General features: G+C 38.4%; 1 protein-coding gene across 1 annotated transcript in view; it reads left to right on the top strand.

Annotated features, from left to right (window-relative positions):
• NR2E1 (nuclear receptor subfamily 2 group E member 1) overlaps positions 1-11,434 on the top strand; it is an 88,216-nt gene extending 76,782 nt beyond the window's left edge. Inside the window, exons 6-10 of the mRNA XM_075923183.1 lie at positions 5,229-5,325; positions 5,713-5,862; positions 6,000-6,002; positions 6,120-6,225; positions 11,272-11,434. Of these exons, the coding sequence (XP_075779298.1) occupies positions 5,229-5,325; positions 5,713-5,862; positions 6,000-6,002; positions 6,120-6,225; positions 11,272-11,434 (519 nt within the window). The remainder of the gene's footprint in view (positions 1-5,228; positions 5,326-5,712; positions 5,863-5,999; positions 6,003-6,119; positions 6,226-11,271) is intronic.
• Positions 11,435-14,441: the final 3,007 nt, after the last annotated feature.

The following is a 14,441-nucleotide window of genomic DNA, read 5'->3' on the forward strand; positions in this document are numbered from 1 at the left end:
CTATTAATTAATTAATTGAAAATATTTTTACTGCTCTTGCTATTTAAAATATTCAAGGCAGCTTAATTTAAAAAAAAAAACCACAATAAATAAATGCATATAAAATAAAATACAAGACCCAAAAGGGAGGGGGAAAATAAAACCTGCTAAAACACCTTAAGAGAGGAACACACACATGCCCCTAACACCAATAAAAGCACAAGTAAAAGGGGTGGCCTTAGCCTGGCACCGAAACAGTGCCAACGTTGGCACCGGGGCAACTGTCCTGGGGGAGAGAATTCCATAGCCTAGGAGTAAAGGTTGAGAAGACCCTGCTCCATTTAGATGTCAAGCGTATCTTCATAAGTGAAGGAACATGGAGCAGAGCCTCCCCAGCTGACCTCAATTCCCGGGTGGGTTTGTTTAGGAAGAGATGGTTCTTCAAATACCCTGGTCCCAACTCATTTAGGGCTTTATAAGTCATAACCAAGACCTTGAATTGTGCCCAGAAACATACCAGAGCACCAGCAAAATACAAGTAACCAGTATCAGGTTATCCTTAGAGTCTGATTCTGAAGCAGATGTAAGTCTGTAGAAAGCCTGGGATTTTCTAATTTCTTTGAGGAATGAAGACCATTTATAAGCCCTCACTAAGGTCAGCATGAACTGTTCTGAGAGAAGGCTTTAAAGACACATTCATGGGAATGAGGGGAGCCCTAGGTATTTGGAGGAGAAGGTTCCTTTAATTTCTAAAGTCTTCTGACTTTAACTGATTGATAGGAAAGAAAACAGGCTATTGATATGTTCCAGGAATCTGCATGAACAAGTGACATAAAGGTTTATAACAACCAAATAATGGTTAAGAATCAATTTATGCCACATCACATTCTGCATATCTAAATGAAATATCACTTCTTTATAAGGCAGTAAGTATCACACAGAATGGCAGGTTAATACTCGTCAGGGTTCAGTGAAGTTAAGTTCTGTTCCTCTCACCGGAAATCTGAGATGCGTATGGCATTTCAGATAGTTTCTTATCTCTGGGCAATTTGTTACTGTAAAAGCCAATGCAATTAATTAAAACCCACATAATGTACAAGCAGAACTATATATATTTCCATTTCAGTCACAATTTCTTTATCAGAGTTGAATACAAGCTCTGCAATGTCTATGGTACCGAAAGGTGACTGTGATGTCATGACGGTCATAGTTCTGTAATGCAGTGGTGTTGGTCCCAGGATGTTGGAGAGAAGGTGGTTGAGGCAATATCTTTTACTGGATCTAAAGGATATTACCTCATCCAGTGTTTAATTTGTGCTAGTGCTAGCCCCGCTCCCACTAGGCTTGGCAGGCCATAGCTCCAGAACCTCTGGGCTTGCTGCATCAGTTATGAATGTAAAAAAAAAAAAAAGCTTGAGCCCTGGCATCTCTTTCATTACAAATTAAAAACTGGTCACCCACCTTGTCTCTCTCTAGTAGCTCCGTAATGGCTTTTGACTCTGGGAGAGCTCTCTCTGAATCTAATGAAGACAATATGGCTTAAAACACCGGATATTAAAAATTAGAGCTCTGATAAGAAATTTCCAACTGTTGGATGATTTCAGTGCAACTGACATGCATCCCTGACACATCTGAATCTAAGACAAAACAAAATTCTTCTGAAAGAATTCTTATTTTTCCATGTTGTAAAGGGGCCTCACTAAACTCAATAGTTCCATGTGAACTTGCTGTGTTCCCAGTAACCCCTACATTTCCCAAATCTGTTTTGTGTGTTCTCAGCAAAATCTTTGACCAACATAGAATCATAGAACCATAGAGCTGGAAAAGACCTCAGAAGGTCATCAAGTCCAGCCCCCTGCTCAAGGCAGGACCAATCCCAACTAAATCAACCCAACCAGGGCTTTGTCAAGCCAAGACTTAAACACCACTAGGGATGGAGACTCCACTACTTCCCTAGGTAACCCATTCCAGTGCTTCATCACTCTCCTAGTGAAACAGTTTTTCCTAATATCCAACTTGGACCTCTCCCACCACAACTTGAGACCATTGTTCCTTGTTCTGCCATCTGTCACTACTGAGAACAGCCTCTCTCCATCACCTTTGGAACCTCCCTTCAGGAAGTTGAAGGCTGCTGTCAAATCCCCCTCACTCTTCGCTTCTGCAGACTAAACAGACACAACTCCCTCAGCCTCTCCTCTTAGGTCATATGCTCCAGTCCCCTAATCATTTTGGTTGCCCTCCGCTGGACCCTCTCCAATGCGTCCACATCCTTTTTGTAGTGGGGGGCCCAGAACTGGACACAATACTCCAGATGTGACCTCACCAGAGCCGAATAAAGGGGAATAATGACATCTCTGGATCTGCTGGCAATGCTCTTCTTAATGCAACCTAATATACCATTAGCCTTCTTGGCTACAAGGGCACACTGTTGACTCATATCCAGCTTCTCATCCACTGTAACTCCCAGGTCCTTTTCTGCAGAACTACTTAGGTGGTTGGTCCCCAGCCTGTAACAATGCTTGGGATTCTTCTGTCCCAAGTGCAGAACTCTGCACTTGTCCTTGTTGAATCTCATCAGATTTCTTGTGGCCCAATCCTCCAATTTGTCTAAGTCACTCTGGACCCTATCTCTGCCCTCAAGTGTGTCTACCTCTCCCCCTAGCTTAGTGTCATCTGCAAACTTGCTGAGGGTGCAATCCTTCCCCTTCTCCAGGTCATTAATAAAGATATTGAACAAAACTGGTCCTAGAACCAAACCTTGGAGCACTCTGCTAGAAACCGACCGCCATCCTGACATTGAGCCGTTGATCACTACTGGCTGGGCCCAGCCTTCTAGCCAGCTTTCTATCCATCTTACCATCCATTTATCCAATCCAAATTCCCTTAACTTGCTGGCAAGAATATTGTGGGAGACCATATCAAAAGCTTTGCTAAAGTCAAGGTATATAACATCCACTGACTTTCCCATGTCCACAGAGTCAGTTACCTCATCATAGAAGCTAATCAGATTGGTCAGGCATGACTTGCCCTTTGTGAATCCATGCTGACTATTCCTAATCACTTTCCTCTCTTCCAAGTGCCTCAAAATAGATTCCTTAAGGATCCCTTCCATGATTTTTCCATGAACCGAGGTAAGACTGACCAGCCTATAGTTCCCTGGATCGGCCTTCTTCCTTTTTTTGAAGATGGGCACTACATTTGCCTTTTTCCAATCATCCGGGATTTCTCCCAATCTCCATGACTTTTCAAAGATAATGGCCAAAGGCTCCTCAATGGCATTTACCAACTCCCTCAGTACCCTTGGATGCATTAAATCCGGACCCATGGATTTGTGTACATTTAGCTTTTCTAAATAGTTCCTAACCTGTTCTTTACCCACCAAGGGCTGTCCATCTTCATCCCATCTTGCGTCACTTAACACATTTGTCCAGGAGCCAAGCTTGTCAGTGAATACAGAAGCAAAGAAAGCATTGAGTACTTCAGCTTTCCCCACATCATCTGTCACTAGGTTACCTCCTTCATCCAGTAGGGGCCCCAAACCTTCTCTAATCATCTTCTTCTTGTTAACATGCCTGTAGAAACCTTTCTTGTTACCCTTCACATCCTTTGCCAGTCGCAATTCCAATTGCGCTTTCGCCTTCCTGATAACCCCCCGACATTCTCGAGCTATACAGTTAAACCCCTCCCTAGTCATTTGTCCAAGTTTCCACTTTTTGAACATGAAAATTCTAAGTGTGTGTTATCCTGAGACCTGAGGATGGGATCCCCTCTCTTTACCCATCAACTGCGTAATACCAGTGGAGCTTCGTTGCAACTACTTCTGAAGTCTTAGGGTGGAAGTAGCAGCTACAAAGCCCTCGTGTTCTTTGCAAGGGTTTTGGGCAACGTTTCATAATCTTATGGCCACCAGACAGTTCTGCCTGAGCCTACTCTTGCCCTGCTCACAAAGTTTCCTCCACGTTGTTGTGGTCCACAAAGAGGCATGAAGTCCCACCTGTATGCATGCTCTGTGGCATGCCTTGTGGCATGCCCTTCAAACCTTGCCATGGAACTGATGAAGTTCAGCTAAATGTAGGGCCCTCCACGTGCAGGCAAAGGAGGTGGGCTGGGCCAAAATGTCATACGTGCACTTACACACACATTATTATTTGCTGGTTTTGCCACTAGAAATCCTAGGGAGCCAAATTTTCCTTTCATGCCTACATGAAGCATGTTTGTACTTAAATCATTCGGGTTGCCCGAGTGCAAAGAGATGTGAATTGGGCACAGAGTATGCACCTCAAAGAAAAAAAAATCTACAAAAACAAACCAGGATGGAAAGGTTATAGAGAGCAAACAATAGCATTGGCTGAAATAGCTGGATCCAAATCAGATGGGCTCCAAACTCCACAAGTGATTGGCTGTGAAGTTGGGGTTTGTCTCTTGCTGAAAAGGGACAGTCCAAGATGTTTGGATCCAGGTTCAAACTTCCCCAAAATTCAGTGACATTCTAGTGTGTGGATTTGGGCCTCACTCTACAGTAACGAAATTTCAGTGTCCAGCTTTCAAGGGCTTTTTTTTCAGCAAAACTAGAAAAAAATACCATCTTCACGTACTTTGATATTGTCTTTTAATGCACTATAGATTTCTTTAACCAACAGTTGTTTGAATGTAAGTAAGAGGATGCTTGTCCTTGTATAGTAGTGCTTTGAATGGACTCTCCATCAAGTGGTGTAAGTTGAAACCACCATATAGTAATCTGCCACTCATTTCACAGATCATATATTTGCAGGGGAAAAAAGTCTGCTAGTGTAGATATCATTAAAGGAAGTGATAGACATCCATTATACTCTCAGAACACATGCCTATTGACACTAAGGCAGCTATAGATACAGAAGAGAAGAGAATGCTTTTTGAACAAGCCTGCTTTTGAAAAATATGAGTAGATATTTATAAAGATGTAAGCTCTTTGGGGCAGGGACCATCTCTCATTCTCTGGGTTTACACAGGACCTAGCACAATGGGCCCTGATCATGGGTGGGGATAATAGGTTCTAAATAATTCATACTAATAATATTTCTTCAAAGGGTATTCTTATCCATCGACACCTTATCAAACAAATAAAGGAAAAGCTAAAATATTCAGAGGGAAAAAGTATCAAAGACAGGCATTTAAAGCAGTTTTTAAAATAACAGAAATTTACATATTGAAAATGTTTATAAATCTATAAATTATACACCATGTTATATTGTACATCTATTGTATGACAGCTGATGCTTTTGGAAGATGCTTGGAGAGAACTGTTTGTTCTAGGAATAGCACAATGGGCCATTCCAGTTGACGCTAACACTCTACTGGCTGTATCTGGTAAGAATTGCACAATTTAATGACTTTGTTATAGAAATTACCATAAAAATACATTACTGAAAAAAGAACAACATGTAAAGAATAACAAATTCCCTCTGAACAATAGAGCATACCTGTCATTTATAAATCTATATTTAAATGCAAATAATGTTGTTTTGTTGTATTCATGACTGCTTGCATTGTCATTTAAATGCAAATTACTGTGTTTGTTATCATCCAAGAGAAGATTTTATATTAACTTTCATACAATATAGTCAGTTTACATAGAATTGGATATCTAAGAGTGACAATTGAATAGATATTGATACAGAGGATTTTTGTCAGAAATCAATATAAATTAATGCAAATGGCTTAATATAGAGTATTTTTCATATGTTTCTGTTCTAGGCATGAATGGTGACAATACAGATTCTCAGAAGCTGAATAAAATTATTTCAGAAATACAGGCTTTACAGGAGGTTGTGGCTAGATTTAGACAACTTCGGCTAGATGCTACTGAATTTGCCTGTCTCAAATGCATTGTCACTTTTAAAGCTGGTAAGCAGAAATAATCTCTTGTTTTTCTGCTCTGGGAACTAGCTATTTCACTGGTTAGCCCTTCAAATGAACTGACATTTTAAAATGGAGATGTGATTACATCAGCTAATACATTTTCTGTGACTGAATTCTGAAAGGCAGTGTTACACCCGAAGTATTTCAAATGGATTGTAAAAATAAAGGTTCATTCTTAGTTAAATCTTAATATTTTGACCCTCTTAAGAAGCCACCTGACTCGTTACTGATCTGCTTTCCAGTACCTACACACAGTGGTTCTGAACTGAGAAGTTTTCGAAATGCTGCGGCCATTGCAGCTCTTCAAGACGAAGCTCAACTCACTCTGAACAGTTACATTCACACCAGGTGATCAATATTTTCTCTGAATACTTTTTTTCACTCCAAACACCCTCGATGAGTTCCTGACCTCAGTGAAGTCAATTGCAAACTGTTCATTGACTTCAGTGGAGCCAGGATTTCATTCCATGCTCACAGTGATCATATGCCTACAGTAGAACTTGGATCATCCAAATGAAATGGGGGACATGGAATTTATTCAGATAAGTGGAAAATAAAAGAGAGATAATTTTTCATGATATGTGATACCTGAAAAGGAACATATATACTATATTCAGAAAACTGGAGATTTTACATATATTTTACTGTATTAAATAATATGAAGTCTCATACAGTACTTTATATTTTAGAATCTCAATATATTTTATAGTATTATTCCCATTTTTCAGATAAGGAAACCAAGGCAGTGACTTATCCAAAACCCATGGTGTGAGAAATGGCAGAGCTGAAAATAGAAAACCACAGATCTTGTGACTCCTAGCGCAGTGCCATCTTAACAAGAATGATAATGATAGTTTATAAGGAAAACTTCATTTCAATCTTGCTCAGTATAAAACATGAGATACAAAAACCTGTATATCAACCATAAAAGCTGTAGTCAGTGCCTTGTGAAATTTACAAGGGTAAAACTCGGCATGCAGGAAAAGCACTTTGTAGAAAACCACTGCCATTCTCACTATTTGTGCAATTGTCTTAATATGACCACAGTTTAGAGCACCATGCTTTGAATACTTTTCAAAACTCCTCCAGCATTGGACCATGAGGGCTAGGACTAGTGTCGAAGCAACTCATTAGGCAACTGGGTGGAGAGGAAGGGTGTGCTTTGTATCTCATTCAACTATGATTCCTCCGGTCCTTTCAGAAATGATGGTGAGGAGCTCTGAAAGGCATCTTGTACAGTCCTTAGCTTGAAATAAATTGGCTTTAAAGCAAAGTCTGGAGCAGGGGGTAATTTGAGTAGGGGGACAAGTGTGAGGGGGAACGGGGACTCCTCAGGTTTCCATAGTGAACATGGAGATGCACCCAAAAGAAAAAAAGGTCTAACCTCCAGTCTCTGCATTTCCATATACTCATTCTTTTTTGTCACCTGTCCTCATCTTTCCCTTTCAAAATGTCCTCCTGCATTTTGGATAAAACATTTTAGACTGATTCTGTCTAGTGTCATAGATCAGATGTACTTCCCTCAATATCACCAAACTGCTTCTTCTTCAACGAGTATTCTGAAAAGGGGCAACATTTAAATTCACTTTTATAACCTTGAATTTTAAAGGTTGCCACTTAATGTTAAATCATTAAAGCTAAGAGAACAATAAGCCAAACTTAGTTTTTAGGTTCTAGCTGAGAGATCACTTACACTATTTAATTTAGTAGAGGACCCCAGATGACATTTCAAATGATAGACCCAAACTTTATTTAAGAGAAAAACGATTAGCTAAGCAAACAGGCATACACTTACCATTCACACATTACTACAATTATACTCACATTGGAATGGTATATCAAAGGATGATCAGTTCACTGACAACTAGATAAAATATAATTGTATAATTCTGTAATATAACAGAATTCCCTTTTGGTGTTAACTGGAGCGCTATCTAATTTAAAAGACTACTCAGTTTTAACAACATTAAACCTATCCATTATCAGAGTTGCATTTCCACCATCTCTATATTGGCTCTTCATATTACACACTACTGAAATTAACATTTACATCAGTGTTCTCACCTGGCTGTAGCACTTCAGTAAAACATTCCTTATTCTCAAAAATGTTCATTAAAACCATTAAAAACAGTTCTAATCAAAACATAGCCGCATCATAACCCTGGATCATGTCTCAGTTTTCCTATCTTACTGTCTCTAACTTTCACTCATATTAACAAACTCAATTTCCCATACTTCTCTACACTTAATCTAATTAAAGACAAAGCCTACATTCTATGTATTTCTTGATCTAACCTGTTTTATAGGCCAGTCTTCCAATAACAACTTTTATTCTCTGATACAATGGAACTCTCTACAGTAAGTGTGAAGCCTGTCTGTGCAGGCCATCCCAAGACTGTGATAAGAATTTTCCCAAGAACTAAGGACCATCAAAAATCTCACCAACCTTCTCCTCCATGTGTAAGGCACATTTCTTTGACCTGGCCTTCATAAACACACAGCAACATTTCTCTCCCTCTCTCTCTCTGTATGTTCTATATCATTTAAAAGTAAAATCCAAAACAAGACATTCCAGTGCACACACTTCTCCCTGTGGTGAGATGAGAGAACAAACACATCCCATGACAGACATTAAACACACTGCTTAAGACACTCAAATACTATGGTGATGAGCAGAGTATGAGAACCTATACTGGAAAAAATAAAATCCTTAGTATAGGACATAATTCCGTGATCCAAGAGTTACATGTGTGAATCCAGATGACAACTTAGTCCTAGGGAAATTTCCCCTACCAACATCATCTAAGTACTGCTACAACTAGCCTTGATAAATGTTAGTAAAAATTCATTTCATTGTACATGGAGATGGATGAAAAAATATTTCCATTGATTAAGAACTAAAACTTACAGCTAAGCAAAGTACGAACAAGGCTGCTTGAGAAGTTAAATAGTGATAGAAATGTAGCCGTGTTAGTCTGGTGTAGCTGAAACAAAATACAGGACTATGTAGCACTTTAAAGACTAACAAGATGAAAGCTCATCATCTAATAAACCATCCTGTTAGTCTTTAAAGTGCTACATAGTCCTGTATTTTGTTTGAGAAGTTAAAGTTTGACTTAAGGATATTTACTTAGTATGTTGATTCCTCCCATAATTTCATGCAACTGTGGATACAGTATTTAAATATATAGAAATAAAGAGATGCTTATAAATGAACATTAATATAATCAATTCAAATCAATTCAAGTTTGCGAAGCCCAGCCATAACCACCCTGACTGTAATTATTTTGCAAACATAAGGGCATATTCAAAAAACTACCTGTTCACTGTCAGAAAGCTTTGACTTCCTTTGTTTAGACTGTAGATAGTAGCCTTCACGGCAGATGTGAGCAAACATAAAAATATCAAGCAGTCCGTCCAGTACATACTAAAAAGGAAAGAGTGGCAGCTGTGTTGCATATTCTCCCCACCGCCATTGAAGCCCCTTCACATAAATAGCGTGCAATTGGAGCTCAGGAGGAGTTAGTGTTATATGGCCAGTCAGTGCAAGAAGGCGGCAAGAAGCACTGCTTTAAGTGGCCTGGTGCTCTCTCCAAAGCCAGCAACTTTCCCACTGGTAAATTCTCTGGAAGTCCTCAACTTACACCAGTTTTACTCTATTCACGTCAGTGTTTTACACTGGTGAGAGAAAAAAATCCAGCCTTGTTAAAACCAACATGTGGGTTGTGTGAACAGGCATGAACTGAGGTCTTCAGTCTCATGGTTCCAGAGTGATCCATGTTTCTGAAGTAAACAAAAAGGCACAGAGCAGTAGAGCAATATAGAGAGGCTGCCTGTCAAAATGGATGCCAAAGCAATACTACAGACTTGATAGTACTTTTCCATGGGTATTTCTGCAGGAGTGAAATGGTTAGTTCTCAACCACAATGGTAAAAGAGAAGTTAATGACTATATACACTGTAAATAAATCTTGTAGTCTAAATAATGGCAGCAATTAGGAACAGTGTTATTCTCCCTCTCCTCCCTTCCCCTCTTCTCCCGTTTTAGGCATTTCACAGTCTATGCCACTTTTCTGGAAAGGGGACCATACAAAAATATTGGTGACCATGTTTGATGGAGATAGGGCCCCTTATATATTTTTGGGGGTGGTCAATGCAATCATTTTGGAACATCTGTTGATGTTGTGAAGACCAGGACTTTAACAGAGTTCAGAAAAGAACTAGATACACTCATAGAGGTTAAGTCCATAAATACTTATTAACTAGAATGAGTAGGAATGGTGTCCCTAGCCTGTGGAAATGGATGACAGGAGAGGGATCACTTGATGATTATTTTTTTCTGTTCACTCCCTCTAGGGCATCTGGCATTGGCCACTCTCAGAAGACAGGATACTGGGCTAGGTAGACCTTTGGTCTGACCCAGTATGGCTGTTCTTATGTTCTTGACCTCTAGAAATTTCTGTTGCATGTTGATATATTTTTATAAGAGTTGGACATTTTGAAGGTGAAATCCTAGCCTCAATTGAAGTAAATGACAAAAGTCTCTATTGACTTCATAGTTGTTATTGGACTGTTAATGACTTGACCTCATGTGAAGGCAGAGGCCTGAATCTGCTCTAATTCTGGTTTTACCCTAGTGCAAGTCCTTTGAGTTCAATGAGATGGCTCCTAATTTACATGAGTGAAAGTGATGGAAGCTCAGAGAATTTGGCTACAAATGTGTCTGAAAGTGCGCCTGAGTCTCCTTTTACTTATAGCAGTGCAAATTCCAGAGTAACACCTCCAAAGTCAGCAGAGTTACACTGGTGAAAAATAGGCATCAGCAAGATCAGAATCAGGCCCATATTGTTTTATCTTTAAAAGCTGGGAAGAATTATGTAGCTAATGAGGATAGAAAATAGCCTTTTATAGATTTATATTTCCAGGGAAGGAATGTGCTCAAAATGTTAATTATTAGAAGTGACACTGGAGTCAAACATCTGCAAGCTGACTAATACAGCATACTGGGTAGATTTAACTTGCAAGCTAATAAACACAGTTTATTTAACATGGGTCAAATTCTTCTGAGTTACACCCAATTCATGCTTATTGTCTGATGTGTAAGTCAGAACAGAATTTCCCTTCTATATGTTATTCATCCATGAGATCAAACAAAATGGCCAAAGAGCAACATGTAGAAACATTGGTCCAAAGCCTGGTTACCTCCCTACTGTGAGCATTCCTATTAAAGTTAACATGTCTACTTATATGAGAAGGCAAGCAAGATTTCACTCAATGACAACCAAACCCTACAATTCGCTGAATTTTGGTTTTGTATTTCATTAAGGTAAGTGATTTTGGAATTTGGAAAAATATATGACCCCTCAGTAACATTCCCTGTCATTTTGTATTTTAGGTACCCCACACAACCCTGCCGTTTTGGAAAACTCTTATTGCTTTTGCCAGCTTTACGTTCAATTAGTCCATCTACAATAGAAGAAGTATTTTTCAAAAAGACCATTGGGAATGTGCCAATTACAAGACTGCTTTCAGATATGTACAAATCCAGTGACATATAAAACACCTTAAAATAAACAATCAAGATGGACGGACAGACAGTTTGATAAGAACTTTTATCCATGGAGAATAAGCCTCAACTAACAAAATCTACAGGAAGCATAAGCCTGGGAATGGTTTAACTTTTAAATTCATTGAGAATTTTTTTAAAAAAATCCCATTAGATATGATTTTGCTCCTTGAACAGAATGATTTAGAGCATGGATAGAATGTTTTGCTCTACAGAAAAACTGAATTGACTGGAATGTGACTGTTTTTCCTGTTTCTACAGGGTGGTGGCAATTAATTTGTCAATCATAACTAAGAAAGACTCTGCTAGTCTATCATTTAACTGGCAGATCTGAGATATAAAGAAAAATAAGGTACTTTAGTTCTTTCATTTGGAACACTGGGTAACCAACCACTGTGTTGTTATAATGTGTCGAGGTGCCCTTAGATCTGTTTAAAAGTAGCTTATGTTGGTGAATATATTCATAATGTTATAGACAACATTTAAATCCAGGTTACCAAAACTCTGCTTCTGTTGTAATACATCATAAAGTGGCCTTCGGAACTGATTTTAAAAGTAGCATATGCTGACAGTTACATTTTGGATTAAACAGGCTAGGCCTCCCTGTAAAATAAACTGGTGAACTTTAATGCAAATATCACCGGAATTTCAATGTGGTTAACATCTCAAAAGACGGAAGAGCTTTACATAGAACACAAACAAATATACAGCAAGTAAGAAAGACTAAAACAGCAAAACCAAATAAAATGGATGATTGATTCAGTGAGCCGATCGCTGTCCCATTGACATAGTGCTGAAACCAAAGGCAATGGTGGCCAAACTCTTTGTCAATGAGGTGTACAGAAAGATGAAATAACTTTTTAAAAAAGCGGAAAGAACTTAATTATGAAGAAATAAAGATGGTCAATTGATACAATGCTAATAGTCTCCAAGACTGTCCAATGCCTTTTTTTAAAAAGAAAACTCCAGGTTTTAATTACAGCTTTGATTTCTCTCTCACACACACATTATAAGCTGCTTATTTGATATGACTATACTTACGAAAAATGTAGAAAAAACATTTAAAGATAGCTGCTGTACTTTTCAAATTTTGATTTGTTTAGGAACTAGCACTGAGAAAAATCAGCACTTGGACTATCATAGAATGAGTAAAACTTTTCTTGTACAAAGTGGATTAACTGATTTGTGAAGTTAAAAAGTTGTACTCATTGTATTTACAAAGAATAAAAATATATTGAATTTAAATGATCCTTTGTTTTTGTTTTTTCATTTCTCCCCCTCAGTTTCTGGATTAGTTTCCTACAGGTAAAACTGTACACTGCTTATCAGAAAACAGAAATATTCTTCAGATATATCCATCAACTACAAGGTTTCTGAAGCAGCTGGTACAGACCCCTTTTAGAGACAGAGTTCTGGACTTGATGGATCATAGGTATAAGCTAGCTGGGCAATTGTTATGTTTCTTTGTTAAAATGATTGTTATTAGTTAACCAGCGATGCAGCTAACAAGGCACTGTTGGTGAGATGGGAGGGAAGAATACTTTTTTCCCAATTAAAATTACTCTTTTTAGGTGTGCAATTATATCAGTCCAAAGATGAGAGCATGTAACTCCCGTAGGGAAAGAAAGAAATTGACAGTAGGAACAGGAAAGGATGAAAGGCAGAAGTGAATCTATCCTTAGAGGTTTTTAAGACTAGGATTAACAAAGCCCTGGGGCTGAGACGATTTAGTTGGGGTTGGCCCTGCTTTAAGTGGAGGGCTGATTGAGATGACCTCCTGAGGTCTCTTCTAAGCCTTACCTTCTATAATTCTATGAAGGAAAGGCATTGTGGCCATAGTATTTAATTAAGACAAGTTTACATTAGAATGTAATGTAGACATTTACATAAACAATATTGGTATCAATATCCCAGATGGTCAGTCTGTTTTTTGCATGCCAGCCTTTCCAAGGCAGCCAAATGAAAGTGTACGAGACTAATCCTCTTCTGTTTGGGGATATTGAGACTTTCCATGTCTACAGTCTTTGTCATTAGGGAAATACAGAGAAGCCAGGCTTCTTGGCAGGCTAGCAGGATCCACCATTTTGGAATTGCAAGTTTTTAAAATGTGCTTTAAGACTTCTCTTATCCATAAACTAAACCATAAATGTAGAAAATAAAAAGTGAGAATTTTAAAAAGTTAAAATTTGGTTCCAATGTTAAGCACCACCAGATTTGGAAATGCCAGAATGAATGTTGCTTATACGCAACCTTAATTTGGTTCCATGCCGAGTATGCATTACAATAATCCTTTAACTACATGCAAAAGTGACTACCTGTGAAACATATGGTGTGTCGCAAAGGAACTCAGGGGCAGAGATAGAATCCAAGTTTCTAGGGTGGCATTTAAGTGCTCTAACCACAATACCACCCTTTTTCCTTCCTACTATCCATCTCATTCACTACAAGTGTTTGAATATTTTCAAAAAATGACACAAGAATCTTACATACAATAGCCTTCACTACAAAATCTTGATTCATCTTCAGACTGAGCCCATGAACTGACTGAACCATGATTTCTTTGTAAAAGATATGGGATCATGTAATTAAAGACTGTGTCATAATGAATACAAATACGGTATGTGGTGGTGGTGGGGGAAGAGGCAGAGAAGTAAGGTTGCCTGGGCAACATGCATGCTAGCATTTTCTAACGAGCATCTTTGACTTTGCATTTCCTATTTTTTATGGTATAATTTATTGATCGGAGCAACTGTAACTAATGTAAAATGAAGGTTTTTGAAAAACCTATAATGGAATTTACAAAGTCTTCTATGTACTATTTAAATAATAAAGCACCTACACCTTAGTTTACTGAATTAGTTTCATAGTATTGGAGAAAAATAGGTAAACTTCTAAATCACCTTTTAAAGTAATTCTGTAATAGAAAATTGAGTAGGCACTCGCACACAAGTCCCTTTTTAAGGTAAATATTCAGAAAGTCATAGCCCCTAATTTGTAAG

The sequence above is a fragment of the Pelodiscus sinensis genome, chromosome 3 (assembly GCF_049634645.1).
Source record: "Pelodiscus sinensis isolate JC-2024 chromosome 3, ASM4963464v1, whole genome shotgun sequence".
NCBI classification, from domain to species: Eukaryota; Metazoa; Chordata; order Testudines; family Trionychidae; genus Pelodiscus; species Pelodiscus sinensis.